This window comes from Trichechus manatus, unplaced genomic scaffold (assembly GCF_000243295.1).
Source record: "Trichechus manatus latirostris isolate Lorelei unplaced genomic scaffold, TriManLat1.0 scaffold00172, whole genome shotgun sequence".
Classification (NCBI taxonomy): Eukaryota; Metazoa; Chordata; class Mammalia; order Sirenia; family Trichechidae; genus Trichechus; species Trichechus manatus.
In genome coordinates this window covers 2,186,615-2,203,768 of record NW_004444108.1, presented here as the reverse complement: position 1 = coordinate 2,203,768, position 17,154 = coordinate 2,186,615, and the positions used below count along the sequence as shown (strand labels likewise).

Genomic DNA, 17,154 nt, shown 5'->3' with positions numbered 1-17,154 from the left:
AATAGAGGAAACTAGTACTTATGGACTTTTTGTGAAGATTAAATTACATAATGCGTGTAAGTCATACAGTATATTAATTTTATGCATAAGTAGAACTCAGTTTATTTGCTCTTCTAAGTGGGGAAAATTTAATCCCACTTATTAAAAGAATTAACTACACTGTCATGAGTAGTTGATTTAGATATTTCCTTGAAGACTTGTTCAACTTTTTTTAATAGCTAATTCTTTCTTTTTGGTTTATGCTGCCCTTATAAAGCCTTCTGGAATTCTTGAGAAACATATCCTCAGTGATTCACTAATTTAGAATTTTTAGGCAGAAGAGTAACAATTGCATTTGTTTCAAAATATTCAAAACAATATAATGTAATTAAGTATTTGCTTACATTATAAATATATTGATCTTATGAAAATAGGTGATTTCTGCAAAACCAAGTGCTTATCCAACATAATTTAGATTAGAAAAATTCCAGTGAAACCCCAAAGTATTTTAATATTAATTTTTTGAGTGCTTGCTACATTAAATATACACACATATCTACCAATTATATTTTATGGGAAGTGATAAACAACTTGTCCATAACCTTGGAAACACATCCTCCTTAACTCCATTTAAGAATATCTACCCATAGGAAATAAATCATGTGATTTTTTTTCTGTTAGAAAGTGTTAAACTGTGAATGAAAAATTCTGCTTAATTAGTAGCATATATATATATATATATACATCCAAAGCAAACGTTGTGTTAAATGAAGACTTTACTTGAAAGATGGTTTTTCTTTTCTTATGTTTTTACCTAAACATAAAATATTTAGAATATATTTTCTTAATTATGTCCCTATTTGTTTTGGTATAGATTTAAGTTATATGCATACATTCAATCAATAATCAATTACACTCTAAAAATCAAGTTTTATATATTATATTCATAGACAGATTAATATAATTATATGCCCTTGATTCCAAAACTTCATAATTTCATGAAGTTTTATGACTTTAACATCATCTTCTTTAACCTGACAATCTTGCCTAACTAATACTTTTAACTGCTATTTTTTAAGGCATATTTTCCTAAGCCAAGATTATAGACACCCTTAAGTGTTATAAACCCCTGAGTATAGCTATATTTATTGTAACTGATTTGGAAACTCTCGTTCCACCATCCTGTGTTTTGGGGTGCAATCAGTGTGGTCTGATAGACACTGAAGTCTCTAAGAGGCACTTAGGGAACAACTTGAGAAACTCAAGTGCAGTAAATCATTGCAGCCCGCCAGATGGTATTCATCTCAGAGTTCTAAGGAGGAGCAAAGTGTGAAATAGCAGAGCAGGCAGACAAGGACATGTAAAAATAGCAGTGTTAGTTCACAAAGGATGCATGCTAATCTGGCACTGCTTTTAAAGCAGCAGTGCTATCTTTTGGACCGTCAAGTGCCTTAGGTTTTATTCTTAGGTTTATAGAGCTCATACTTGTGACTGTTCTAACAAAAAAGAAGAAAACTTCCCATTTACTCTTGAAGTCATTTGTATTCATTTCACTGTACATGGCAATGAGAGGGATGCATATTTCAATAACCCCCAAAATATGTGTCTCAGGACTCACACAGGGAATTCAAAAGTAGGAAGAGAAGCTAGCCACAACTTTGGAGTAACCACAAAGTTCCAGCCTTCCTTTTGCGCTAAATTCCTTCCCTAGAGACCTTTCTGATTCACCTCTCTGAGTTCCAGCTGGTACCACTCTGCAGACTCCTAGCTTTCAGGAATGCCTGTGGGAGTTTATGGAAAAGATACTATGGAGGAAAAGAGGCTGTGAGTAAATACGCAGAAGTCACTAGAGGCACATAAGCTTATTGCTGACACAGACTACTCTGGAGGGAATTTCTTCAATGGTCAGCTTCTGAGGAAAGGTCTGTGATTTGTGCTGCCTGGTGATCTGGCAACTGCTCCCCACAGTTTTTCTCTAGAAATCACAGGCAGATCTCCGCTGTAAACTTGCTTTCTCATCTGGGAAGGGAGAGGTGTAAGGAGGATACTAGGATAGTGGAAAACTCTAAATTATCATGGCTCTAGCTCAGATCTCACCTAACAGTGCCAGAACCATATTTTCCAGTTGACTACCAGGTAACTCCACATGGATGTTCCACCAGCACTGGGAAGTTAATCAGTCCCAAGCTGAAATAATTCCAGTGCCGTCAGTCAAGGAACCAACAGGAAACAGATGCTATACTCAAATTAGTATAACTCCAAGATATCCAACTTGGATAACTCTCAGAGAGTTTGATATAGAGAGTCTTTATACAGGTGTGAGCGGTTGTAGGAAAACCACAAGGGTAGTCCAGTAACTCAGGTCTCATAAAAGCTGAGCTGCTGGCGCCACTAAGCCTGAAAAGCAGAAGAGAAGAAATGCTTCCTGGAATCTGGAAGCAGAGAGTCATGTCACACTGACAGAAACAATGACCTTCAGTCAAGGGAAATGGCCAGCCCAAGGTGACTTCTCAGGGAGGGAGCCAGGGGAATAAATAATCTGACTTTTCTCTTTCTACCCTCCTTACCCATTTCCTGCCAGTGTTGCCTACTAGCTGAACCCAACTGTAATCAGAAAACCAGGAAACCTGGGGTATAGAACTGGGTGGAGAAGAGTGAAGAAAAGATCTGGAGATGACCGACACATTCCAAATCCATCCTCCTCCTGTAAGACCTACTTTTCTAAATTGCTGTTCTTGGGTGCCATTGAGTCAATTCTGGCTCATAGCGACCCCATGTGACAGAGTAGGACTGCTCCATAGGGTTTCTAGGCTATAATCTTTACTAAAGAGGATTGCCAATTCTTTCTCCTGCAGAACCACCGGGTGGGTTGGAACCACCAACCCTTCAGTTAGCAGCCTAGTGCTTATCCATTGTGCCATGAGGGCTCCTAGTTTAGTTTTATAAATAGTACCATGATTTACCCAATGCCACAAATCAGAAACCTAGGGCTATGACTCTGACCACCTCAACTGTTTGCAAACAGCTAATCCCAAATCGCTGTAGATTTTACTAATGAAATATTTACCAAGTGTAGCAATTCTCTTTCAAACTGCTACTTCTACTCTTCACATCACTATCACTCCAGCCTGTTCATTGCTTAATAGCACTAATCACTTTCGGAAATTACTTTGTTTACTTGTTTTTTGAAGTTCCAAGGGAACTTTGCTCAGAAACTCTAGTACCTAGCACAGTGCCTGGTACAAAATACATGCCCAATAAATAAGTGTTGAACAAATGAATTAATACAGGCTCTCATGATTTCTTACCTAAACATGGCAATACATTTTTAAGTAGACTCCTTGACACGTCCTAGCTCTTCCATTCCGTCATTTATGCTTCTACCAGCATTTGTCTAATTCATAAATCTGATGATGTCTAAAATTGTTTGATGACACTTAATAACTTTCTAGATGAAGTAAGTCATTCATTGAACAATTACTTGTTGAACTTAAACTATTTGCTAAGGACTGGAAATCAGAGATGAGCAAGGTGCCGTCGTCTACGGAGGCGCTGAGGAAGGGTGCTGACCCATGGCCAGGGAAGGGAGTTTTAGGAAAAGCTTCCCAGAAATTGTAACATATAGGGTGACACCTGAAGTATGAATAGGGGTCATCCAGGTGAAAGAGAGAGGTTAAAATGTTCTGGAAAAACGGAGCATGTGTAAAATCCAGAGGTAAATGTCAATGTGGCTCTGGAGAAACTAGAGGAAAGAAAGTGACGACACGTAAGTGTAACATATGAGGGAAGGGATAGAGGACAGACAATGTACTAAAGGGGTCCACGAGCCACTTTTTTTTTTTTTGTGGTGAGTGTATATATATATATGTGTGTGTGTGCGTCTGTGTGTATAATTTTTCCATTTCAACATATTTTACGCATACAATTCAGTGACATTAATTACTTTCACCATGTTGTGCAACCATCAGCACTGTTTCCAAATTTTTTCATCACCCTTAACAGAAGCTTAGTGCCCCCCAAGCAATGACTCCTTCTTTCTCCCTCCCTCCTACCCTAGTAACCATCGATAGACTTTGGTCTCTTTACATTTGCCTATTCTATATATTTCATATAAGTGGATCATACAATATTTGTCCTTTTGTGGCTAACTTCACTCAGCAAAATGTTTTCAAGATTCATCCATGTTGTAGCATGTATCAGGAATTCATTTTTCTTTATGGCAGAGTAATATTCCATTGTATGCACCACATTTTGTCTATCCATTAATCTGCTGATGAACACATGGGTTGTTTTCACCTTTTGGTTATTATGAATAGTGCTTCAATGAACATTGGTGTACATGTATGTTTGTGTTCATGCTTTCAATTCTTTTAAATATATCCCTAGAAGTAGAATTCCTGGATTGTATTATAATTCTATGTTTAACTTTTTGAGGAATCTCCAAACTATTTTCCAGAGCAGCTGAACCATTTTACAGTCCCACCAGCAATGGATGAGGGTTCCAATTTCTCCACATCCTTGCCAACATCTGTTGTTTTCTGTTTGTTTGTTTTAATCATAACCATCTTAGTTGGGGTGAAGGAGAATTGCGTTGTGGTTTCAATTTGCATTTCCCTAATTGCTAATGACATTGAGCTTTTGGGAAATGTCTATTCAAGTCCTTTGCCCATTTTTTATTTCTTCTTTTAGGAAATATCTGTTCCTTTGCCAATTTTTTAATTGGGCTGTTTGTCTTTTTAAGTGGTGGGAGCTTTTTAAAATATATTTTGGATACTAAACCCTTATCAGGTACATGGTTCCCTCATTTTTTCCCCATTTTGTAGGTTGTTTCTTCACATCGTTGATAACAAAAGATTTTTAAATGTGGATGAAATCTCATTTATATCCCTTATAAATATAGATGCAGAAATCCTCAACAAAATTCTGATACATCAAATACAAAAGCATACTGAAAGGATGATACACAATTATCAAGTGGGATTTATTACAGGAATGCAAGGGTGGTTCAACATTAGAAAATTAATCAATGTAATACACCATATTAATAGGACAATGGTAAAGAACCATATGGTCATCTCAATCAATGCAGAGAAGGCATTTGACAAAATCCAACGTAATTTCATGATATAAACACTCAGCAAGCTAGGAAGGAAGATAAAATCTTCAATATGATAAAGGACATTTTTGAAAAACTCACAGATAACATCATACTCAATGGAGAAAGACTGAGCACTTTCCCCTTAAGATCAGGAACAAAACAAGGATGGCTGCTCTCGCCACTACTATTCAATATGGTATTGGAAGTCTTAGGCAGAGCAATTAGGCAAGAAAAAGAAAGAAAACATATCCAGATTGGGGGAACAAAGGGGGAAAACTATACATTTTTGCTGATGGTATGATCCTATATATAAAAAACCCAAAGAATCCACAAGAAAACTATCAGAGCTGATAAATTCAGATAGGATACAGGTCAACAAACACAAATCTGTTGAGTTTCTCTACATCAGCAATGAAAATTCTAAAAAGGAAATTAAGGAAACAATTCATTTACAAGAACATTTAAAAGAATAAAATGCCTCCAAATAAATTTAACCAGTTAAGTGAAAGATTTATATACAGAAAACTATAAATCATTACTGAAATAAATTAAAGAAGACCTAAATAAATGGAAGGACATTCTGTGTTCATGGATTGGAAGGTTTACTATTGTTAAGATGTCAATATTACCTAAAGCAATCTGTAGAATCAGTGCAATCCCTGTCAAAATTCGAATAGCCTTCTTTACAGAAATGGAAAAGCCAATCCTTAAATGGAACTGCAAGAGGCCCCAAATAAACAAAGCAGTCTTGTAAAAGAAGAACAAAGTCGAATGACTCTCACTTCTCAATCTCAAAACATTCTGTAAATCTACAGTAATCAAAACGATCTGGTACTGTTATAATAATAGCCAGTCTGGTACTGTTATAATGGTTTTCAACAATGGTGTTAAGTCCATACAATGAGGAAAGAATAAAGTCTTTTTAATAAATGGTGAAGAACCCTGGTGGTGCAATGATTAAGTTCTCGGCTGCTAAAAAGGTCAGCAGTTCAAACTCACCTAGTGGCTTCATGGGAGAAAAAAACCTGTTGATCTGCTCCCGTAATGATTATAGCCTAGAAAACTACGTGGGGCAGTTCTACTCTGTCACATGGGGTAACTATGAGTTGGAATCGACTCAACGACACCTAACAACAAGAAAAACAATAAAGGGTGCTGGCACATCTGGATTTCCACATGCAAAGTTATAAAGTTGGATCCTTACCTCACACCATATATGAAAATCAACTCAGAATAGGCCCAGGACCTAAATGTAAGAACTAAAACCATACAACTCTTCAAAGGAAACAAAGGAATGCCGCTTCAACACTTAATATTCACAAGCCACATTTATAACGTCTTGACTCCTTAAGCTGGTGTTTAAGAACTTTGTCTCAATCCTGATATTTGTAAGTTTTATGTCCTGCATTTTCTCAACTTGCACTCCCTGTTCTGGAGATAGCTGACTAGTCAGAGTTTCCTAAATGCTCAATGCCGATCCCTGCTTCTGCAATTCTGCCTAGAATGGCCTAGTCACGTTACTGACCTAAAAGACAAGATTCTAGATTCTAGAGAAACCTTCTATTTCACATTCTGTTCTCCCCTTCTCCATTCCACACAAACATATTTCTAAAAGTAACTTGACTTCTTTCCTCAGTTTTTCAGAGAGGAACAGTTTATGTTTTCCAAGATATTAGCAAGTATAAATTAAATGGCAGTGATTTGGAGACAGAAATGCTTACATACCCTTCATACAACTCTCTAAACAACAGCTGAAACATATAGAACTCCTTGAGAGAGATCAGTGACTCACCAAATTACTCCATCCAGTTTTAAAAGATACACAATGGCTTTTCAATTACACTGAGTAAACATAGCCAAAAATTGACTTTAGATTAAATTTAATGCAGGAAATTTAAGCCAAAGTGTAGCGAACAACAATAGACATGAGATTAAACTGGTAAAAATATTTGAACTTTAATTGTAAGTATGCCATTAATTATTAACAGGGTGTCCTCAGGTTTTCAAATATTTGTTCTTCTGATTCAACCATTGCTATAGATAATATAGCTTTATGATTATTCTGAGCAATGTCTACCATATGATTGCAAACAGTTTTAAAGCACATATTTATCAAAATTTGCACTAATAAACATCTGTTCCACAATTTTCTAATCACAATTATAACTTGATGTCAAATCAGGCCAAAATATAGAAAGTAACATGGAGCCTTTAGGAATAATAGTGTTATTATTGCAGAAGTTCATAATAATTAGCAAAGAATAATTTAAATTCACAAATAAAATATATCATTATTGAAATACACATTGCCATTTTTCAGCCAATGCAGTTGTTTCACAACATATGGGTATGAAATAAAGACATCAGGCTAAAAAAGTAAAATTCAACAATATTCAAATTTTAAAAATCCAAAGATATCATTTTGATTTTTAAGACTAGTCATCTAACCAAGTATATTTAGGAACTTAAAGCCAATGATAATGATTTAACTAATGCTATAAAATTGAATAAGAATATACAAATAGCAAATATACTATGTATTTTTACTAACACATTCCTTTCAACAAGTTAATGAAAATTTATAAAACTGATCCGAAGAAAAACCCTGCTAAACTATGTCATATTATGATGCAACTAATTAATATTATGTGGATTCATATTTACAATGAAACTAATTAATCATGAAAACTATAATGTGGCATAACACTTTTTGTCTACAAGTGAGCCTTTAACTCCATACTAAAGTTATAACATATAACATTGTATATTTTTACCTGAATGTTTTCTTAAAAAAATATATCTAACATCATCATGCCATGTTATTACACCATACTTACATTATTATACTTAATGATACAGTATCATTAAATCTATGTTAACATTTTTCTTATTGATGATGGATAGAATATTCTGTAGGCTGGTTATAAAGATTTGCTTCAAAGAAAATGATTGTTAAATGATCCATGACTTTTAATGAATCATGAGACCTCCAGGTCTTTGGATCAATGAAGGTTTCTTGTTTGACTCGTTATCCTGCAGGTTCTATACAAAAATAAAAGTAAACATTAATGGTATGACATTTTAAAGATTTTACAAACGTATTTGTGTGCTTATATTTTTGGAAGGAGTTAGTGTAATTTCAGTCTGCACCTGGAGAGAAAAAATAAAAATCCAGTTTCTGAATGTAAAATCCCAATAGTGGAATATTATCTGGTCTTTGTAAGGAGCATCATGCATTTAACTGTGATTTCCAAGTAATCATTTTCAAGGTTAAAAAATATAAAGAGGCGCTTTTTTATTCTCAAATTATTGGTTTCTCTGCAAACTTTATAGAAGATTTAGGGCTGTTTTAATTTAGCCTAACATCAAACAATGTAAAAGTCTGAATCTTTAAAGAATGTCCACATGTACCAGGCCTGACCACCAAGTGAGTGAACAATATATGAAATAGCAGTCAGTTTTCTTTCATTAAAAAGGAATTATTTATCTCAGATTGGGAGTAAAACAGGTTTTGTTCATGATGATGCTTTTGGTGTTTTTTGTTTTGTTTTTTCCCTCCATGATGGCTTTTATTTTTTGTTATTTACCTAATTCTGGTTCTGGAACTTTCAGATTACATCACGATCTATTTTAAATAGTACGGAAAATAATTTGTAACTGTCTGTAATATACTTAGCAACATGAACAATTGCCTTTAGTATATACAAAACCATACCAAACTAGTTGCCAAGTTGATTCTGACTCATAGCAACCCTATAGGAAGAGTAGAACTGCCCCATAGCGTTTCCAAGGAGCGGCCAGTGGACTTGAACTGCTGACCTTTTGGTTAGCAGCCATAGCTCTTAACCACTGTGTCACCAGGGCTCCTTAGAATACATACTACAGTAAATTCAAGATTTTGGTCTATAATAATAACACTCCCACCGTCATCCAGAAAAGTGATAATGCCTTTCTGTATAGGAGAGATGGGAGGTGAAGATACAGTTAACACACAGGGAGTGATGAATAGCCTAACTCTCATTTATCTTTTTACTTTATTGCACAACATTTATCTGTAAAAAGTCATGGGCGTGTGTGGCAGGCACGAACTTCACACTTTATGTATGTGGCTAAGAAATAAAGATTGAGAATTATTTAATTACGTTTTCGCTAAACCAGAAAACAGTTTGTGCTTTGAAACAATACGTTTATGATGAAACACCTAGGCAGGCACAGTAAACGAACCAAACGACGACAAAGAAAACCCACTGCCATCGAGTCGATTCCGACTCACAGCGACCCTACGGGACAGAGTAGAACGGCCCCATGGGGTTTCCGAGGCTGTAAATCTTTATGGAATCGGTCTGCCACATCTTCCTCCCATGGAGCAGCTGGTGGGTTGGAACCGCTGACCTTCTGGTTAGCAGCCGAGTGCTTTAACCACTGCCGCACCAGGGCTCCTTAGTAAATGAACAGTGCCCTCAAATATTTTAAACCAGATAAAGGACAATTTTTTTTAAAAAAATTCCCTCTTAAGAACCTATTCTAATTATTTGGCCTTCAAAGAGCATCTTGACACTCACGAAATATCCTCTCATTCAAATATAACCTTAAGGCATTGGAGAAAATTACCGGTATTGGTAAGCAGTAAATTAAATGTTTAAGAGTTTGATCCAACAAGTGCTGAGATGGCATTTTTTTTTTTTAAATTCTTTTTTGAATGTCCTTAGGCAGAGCATACACTCAACATATGCCCTAATCCTTGGTATTGCCTTATGCCTCTCAACTTCATTATTTCATTCTATCTCACTGGTTGTCAGTCTTTGAGTGCAAGATTCTTGGAGAAGAAATGCATGTACATGCATCATATAGTTTATTGAATCTTTCTCCCTGAGTTTCATGAGATAAGAAAAATATCCAATGTCTCAGTTCCTCTCTAGGCAAAATCTTACAGGTAAGTATAGTGTGCATGCACATGTGTGTATGTGTATTTCTTCATTAACATTTATGACATTTAAATTATACACACATATACACATATGTATAATGAATAAGAAAGTGAACATGACTGATATTTAAAAATATGGCTAGATTTTTTTTAAGAATTAAAGGTAAACAAGGGAACACCATTTTATGTCTATTTATAAACACTAAATAAGTGGAAAAATTTAAAACCCTAGACATTTAGAAATCTAGAGATTGATGTATCTTTAATCTTAAAAATCCCACATGCCCACTGGAGCATTGCTGCATTCCAGCAATGAAAACAACCAAGGAAAAGGAAGGTTTGGGAAGAGTGAGTTAATTTCAGGCAATAGTAATAAGTCTTTCCACATGTACCCTGTGAGGCCTCATTAAATGTCTCTTTCAATAATTGTATATTACAGTATGAACAAATTTCATAGTGTATATAAAATTAAAGTGGCAAATCTTTAGGTAAATATAAACCTATGAAGTACATAATAGATCCATTATGTGAATTGATCAATCCTGCAAATGACTTGAATAAGAAATATATCAAAATTCAATTTGGATTTTGTAGGAAGATCAGGGGAAAGGATGATAACAGTTTAATTTGGAGGCATATACAATGTGTATGCACTTGTAAAATGCAACATAAAAAATACCCCATGATCACGTTTCCCTTACAGATGAACACTGAGAGTTATGCTTCCATGGATTTATCCCACGTAAAAAGTGATTTAGTATGTTTCAACAGAGCTGTGGTTCTCAGGCCCTTTGCAAACTCTACCATCATGAAATGGGCTTTCATATGGCTGGGTGATTCCGTCCCAGTCCAGCCCTGTATCCAGTTACCTCAGTTTAAGAAGAACCAAAAGAAGGATTCCTCCACAGGTGACTGTCATACACAAGAGAGCGAAGATGACTTCTCCTAGAAAAGAAAGATAACAAACAAATCACTGGATTCTTAGAGGGAATTTATAATAAAAATATTTTATAGCATTAATTTTTAGCTGACCATTGAAAGGGGAACGAAATCCAGTTTGTGTGATTTCCTTAGCAGCGTTTCTTTGATACAGTGCAATGCCTTTGACGTTAGACAGGGTTGGATAATCTGAAAGGAAATAATGAAAGCACAAAGTTGTTTAAATGTCATACATAGTTTTTACCCCACGCGTTACAGTTCAATTATATCTTAAGCAGTTATTTATTTCCATGACACTATTTTAATAAAATCTGATCGATCTGGGTAGAAGTGGGAACACTTTTCTTAAATTATAAGAGGTTATTTTTCTTACATTTTAAGAGTTTATATTTCCCCTGTTAATCAGATAATTTCCTCTTAGAAATTAATTTGCAAACCATGCTTACATAAAAATAGCTCAGAAAAGGAGGATGAGAATGGTTGCACAACTAGAAAAGTGTGGTCAATGTCACTGAATTATACATGTAGAAATGGTTGAATTGCTGTATGTTGTGCTGTGTATATTCTCAACAGCAACAAAATAAAATTTTTAAAAAATTATATTTTATAAGATAATTCGTTGTGTCTTTATATAAAGAGACTAGGGAAAAAAAGACAGGAGCTTTATGCTACCCATTGGGATATTGAAAAGGATTCATTCTTTGCAAGAGTGATTATTTTGGTATGTTCCAACTATATCTTATTTCCCTAAGACACACTGTACATGTGAGTTCTTTTAAAGAAAAGTCCCCAAGCCACTCTATGCATCCCTCCCCTAAGCCTTTTGAACACCTGGCTTTGCTTTGTGTCCCCTGTTCTCTTTCCTTTAGTTTCCCTTGCCAGCCAAACCTTCAGTTTCTACTCCTGTTACCTATTTTGCCTCCCTTAAGGACTAACTCCTGGCCACTCTGCAGCCCTAGTCTTCTAGGTATGCTCCTGGTAAACGCATTTCCACCCATTTCCAGTAGACTTGGAATTCCAGAAAACCTAGTGGCCAGGGCTTTAAAAAGAAACCTTTCCCTGGTGGAATATGGTCTTTTCTTTGGCTTTGCCATTTTAAAGGCAAAAAGATGCAATCATTAAAAATTAATTGATAGGTCTATTTTATATTATTCTTAGTAATAACTTTAAAGTGAAATCATTCCTACTTTTGACCCAGTTCAACACAAATATGAATGCCAAACATACAAATGACTAACCAATTTTCTTACCAATTTTCTTTTCAGGTTGCTTTTGAGGTTTAAAACAGAGAAAAAATTAGATAAAGCCTCCACTTGGAAGAAGATTTGCTGTCTTCTATTATAGATATTTCATGCATTTTGAGATCCTCGAGTCTAAGTATGAGTAGACAGTTGTTTGCAGCAATGAGTGTTACAAGTAGTGCAATATTACATCCGTTGACAACTTACAACGATAGGCTCTGAGCAGGAGGGAAGATGAGAATATATATGACTAGCGCTCCCATCAGTCCACTCTCCACTGAGGACTGCTGCTGCTCAGAAGCCAGCCCCTTGGAAGCCAGGGTTTGAGCTCTACGTTCAGAATAATCAATAGGAAGCACAGAAGGCAGACTGGAATTTCAAATCAGTAATAAAACTCTCACGGCGGGTTAGAGAGAATATCTCGATACAAAGGCTAGAAATGTGACCGAGGATTTTGTTAGAAAAATCCATTCTAAAAATGAGACAACATTGTCACAATTATCTTCTCAACAACTCATATTTAGCAATTCCTGGACACATTGTGGAGCCCCGTTGGCCCAGTGGTTAAGAGCTTGGCTGCTAAACCAAAAGGTCGGCATTTCGAATCCACCAGCCGCTCCTTGGAAACCCTATGGGGCAGTTCTACTCTGTTCTATAGAGTCGCTGTGAGTCGGAATTTACTTGACAGTGGGTTTGGTTTGGTTTTGTTTTTTGGACATGTTGTATAACAAGATATAGGGTAAGACTACATAAAAGGGAAAAGCAGAAACTGAAACAGTTACCTATTCCCAAGGAGTCTGAACTCTATTTAATAGAGTTAAGACATTTTTAATTAAATATTTTTTAGTCCCCAGCTCAGATATTGGGCTATCATAAATTTATAAAAGCCTGTACATCTCAGGAATTGAAAATTCAACCTCTTCTAAATGTAAACGTAACAGAGGTAGATCTTGTGAAATTGTGCCACTTCTGTATTTATAAAATAAATGTTGTCATTCACTATAAAATTGGAATGGGAGAATTGTGCTGTTTCAACTAATACTGTTTTCATGATAGTGGCCCTTCATTTTGAAAGAATTCATTTTAATCAAATTGGGCATACAGATTTTTTGGTTAAATAAGACACAAAAATATATATTTAAATAAATTCAGAATATGCAGGATAATTTTTTTGCTTCTTTTTAAATTCTATGGTGTTCTGTGAACTTTAAGGCAGACTCATACTCTAGATCTAAATGTGTATAATACACATGGCAAATTAATTATTCGAATGATGCTATAGTTTTGTTTCATGAAATTCTACCCCTAAGTACATTTGGTCTAGTTAGGTATCACTATTCATCTTTGCATAAGAAAAAAAATATTATTTGGGCAAATTAGGCTGTCTTTTAGATATATAACTACCAAAAGTAATTGTTAAACATCCACCTAGCAAGGTTTAGAAAGAATCACCTTATTCACTAAATTTCACTCACATGGAACTCATTAGCAAATTTATAATAGATCAGTGACAGAAATGCTAGCTAATGATCCCAGTGAAAATTTTAATGTTTCTAGCAATCACTCCACAATCTTAAATATTACACCCTAGGAGGATACCAAATATCAGTTACATAGATTAATGTTAGTAAGGATTTCTTGGCTACTGAAGCCCATTGGAGATTCTTCCCTGTCTTTTATAAACAGTGAGGTTTACTGTGTTTTATAACCATGAAATTAAAGTCAGCAGAGTTGATAGCTAACATCAGTCCCACACCATCTGCTATATTTATAAGATAAACGCTGTTAGTGACTTGTTTATCTTTACCTAGACCCTAGGGGAGTTAAACACTATTATGAACTATATTGTAAAATCCCTGTACATTTGACGGGAAATCAAGATTAATTTCAACCTTGCATTAGGAACAAATTTAAATAGTGTTCTCTCCAAATGAGCTGCAGAGATGTAATCATTTTTATTTTTATTTTCCTCCAAAATCCTTATGCCGCAGTGGCTCAGAGCAATGGAGACTTAAACCCTCCTTTGTACAATTTATATGAAATGATAAAGTCATTATAAAAAAGTACAGTAGATCAGATACAGATCAGCAATTTAAAAAATAAACATCAGAATGTTTGATATGAAAATTAAACATTTCACAGACTTCACATTTGTAAACCATTTCATTTCATATTTACTGAAATATAACTTAGAAAACTCTGCTTGGGGAAATAAAATTGGATGAAGTGAACATTTTCATAGAACGTAAGTAGTTTAAAACAACATATTTTGTAGCTGTTTTTTGAAATGTTAATTCAGCAGTAGCATAGTTAAATTTTTTTTTCTTCTGTCAGTTTTAAACAAGAAAATGACAATTTTCTTGCAGTATCTTATTGACAATGAAAATTCAAGGATGACTTTCTTGCATCTCCAAAGGTTGGCACTATTTATCAACCTTAATATATTAAATTTCAGATTTGTCCAAAATTATCTTATATGAAGCATACTCATTGGAAATGAATTTGGAATTATTTCACTTAATGAGCAGGAGTGAGGTTCCATATATCACGTCATTTCATACATTAATGACCACGGTATAAGCACGTATAACCAGGATATAACACTATTGCTGCAAAAATGTACGGTGTAAAAACTAAACCAAGTAAATAATGTGCTTGTCCGAAATAGTCATAATATACATCATCACATATTCATTTATTTGTTTCACCTAAAGTAAGCTACTTGCTTTCTTCCAGAAGAACTAGAAAGAAGAGAAAGCTATGTCTCTGATTTATCTTCTAACACTATGGCTAAACACATCAACAAATAAGTATGCTTTTGAGAACATTTGCTATAATCTTTTGGCATGAGCCTAAAATCTTAATGTGAATAAATGACTGTATTGACAAACTTGACAACTTCCCTTTGGCCCTTGATGGAGTCACAGTGTGTTGTTCACACGTCTAGTGGATTTGTTCAGTGATTATAGTGGGTATCAACTGTACTACTAAATTATCTCAAACGTTCTATCATTTCCCTTAATAACATCTGCAAATAATGAAATAGTCATTGAAATAGCAATTGAAATACAAATTTTGCTATTTCTGCTAACTGTTATGCTAGATTAGATCAACATAGGTAGTATTATGGTTACGGAAGGTGGAGTCCCTGGATAGTGCAAATGGTTAGCACGCTTGGCTGTTAACTGAAAGTTTGAAAGCTCCGGTCCACAAAAAGGCACCTCAGAAGAAAGGCCTCGTAATCTGCTTCTAAAAAAAAAAAAAATCACCCGTTGAAAACCCTATGGAGCACAGTTCTATTCTGACACACATAGGGTAGACATCAGTTACAGTCAACTCAATGACGACTGGTTTGGTTGGGTTTGGTATTAGAAGGCAATGATTTTAAATCTTGAAATTAAAAAAAAAGTCAACTCTAGCTTCAGGTTCATACAAAACAGTTTACAAAGACATAGACTGAAAATAGGAATAGGGTATTTATGGTTCATGGAGTATGTATCTATAATACAGGTAGCCCCTATTTACACGTATTCAGTTATTACGAACCACACTTAAGACTGTCCTTTTTTTTTTTTTTGGTACATTTTATTGTAATAAGTACTACTACATACTTACTACATTTTGTACATCTTATTATAGTAATATCTACTATATACAATGTTGCAGCACATAATTTGCTGATGTTACATTCTCAGATGTTCACTCATGGATGTTCCATGTTATGATTTACTGATTAAAACACTGCCATATAGCAGACTATGCCCTGGTCTACAATGAAGTCTGTATCAGTCCCAGTGTAGGGAGTCATAAGGGATAGAAAGTTGGGGAATGTTTAACAACATAGGACAACTGGAGGCAGGGCCAAGATGGCAGAGTAGTCAGATGCTTCCGGTGTTCCCTCTTACAACAAAGACCCGCAATGACAATCTAGAAGCCCTGAACATCAAAGGCAAAGCTGAGGAATGGGACTGAGTGGCAGGGGGAGGGAGAGACGGTTCAGAAGCAGCGAGGAGTTGCCAGACTGACCTGGCAAGAGCTTGAGCCCTGTGGTGTGCAGCGAGGCAGGCAAGCAACGGCACTCAGGAGATGTCTTCCACACTGGGAGAGACCCAGCAGCAGAAAGTCTACTCGGCCGTCCAGAACTGGTGAGAAGTAGCCCTCAATCAGTGAAAGATAAGTACTTGCATTCGGCCTACCGCGTGGATCAAAAACACCCCCCTTAGGGAAAAACCTCTCTCCCATTTACCTCCCTGCTCCCTGCTCTACACCAAGTCCCAGACCAGCTTCAGCAATTGTTGAGTCACCAGGGCCGGAAGCAGGACCTGTCACGTGCCCTGAGCCATTCTCCTGGTCTTGGAAAGGCAACGAATTAACAAAAGGGAAAAAAAAAAATCTGCTGGCTCCCCTAAGGCAGGAACTCATGGTAGGGACAGCTCCTTTGCCTAGGCACAGGCATAAGGGATCCATAGACTTTGAGTGCCTTTCCCCCTGCACAGACTTGTGTGGGCCGATTTCAACAGTGTAGACCCTCATTAGCACAATACAACAGGGTATATACCTGAAGTCTAATTTCAACTATTTCAGCTGTGAAGTGGCAGGATCTTGACATTTGGCATTGCTCTGCCCATTAAGCAGGGTCTTCACCTACACACGTCAGGGGCCTGAGGACTGGTGCCTCCACCCATGCCACCTAGCTGCCTGCTACAGGGGCCCAAGAATAAGAGGTGCCCCTGCAGTCCTTACAGCCAACAGCATTGGGTGCTCATAGTCTGGCTGCAAAACCTACCTGTCTGCGTGCTTTAAGGAAGAGAGGCACACTTTCCTCCTGGACACTCGGGGATGGCCATCGGCCCCCCACCTTGCTCAGTGTCATGGTTTGAATTATGTCCCCCAAAAAATGTGTGTATCAGTTTGGCTGGGCCATGATTCCCGGAACTGTGTGATTTTCCTGTATGTTGTAAATCCTGCCT

At 36.1% G+C, this 17,154-nt stretch overlaps 1 protein-coding gene across 1 annotated transcript in view; it reads right to left on the bottom strand.

The window, feature by feature from the left end:
* Positions 1–8,079: 8,079 nt before the first annotated feature.
* The window catches only part of GFRAL (GDNF family receptor alpha like), a 77,878-nt gene continuing 68,803 nt past the window's right edge, over positions 8,080–17,154 (bottom strand). The window contains exons 7-9 of the mRNA XM_004386835.3: positions 11,037–11,132; positions 10,874–10,949; positions 8,080–8,119 (exon numbers count right to left, since the gene is read on the bottom strand). Of these exons, the coding sequence (XP_004386892.2) occupies positions 8,080–8,119; positions 10,874–10,949; positions 11,037–11,132 (212 nt within the window). The remainder of the gene's footprint in view (positions 8,120–10,873; positions 10,950–11,036; positions 11,133–17,154) is intronic.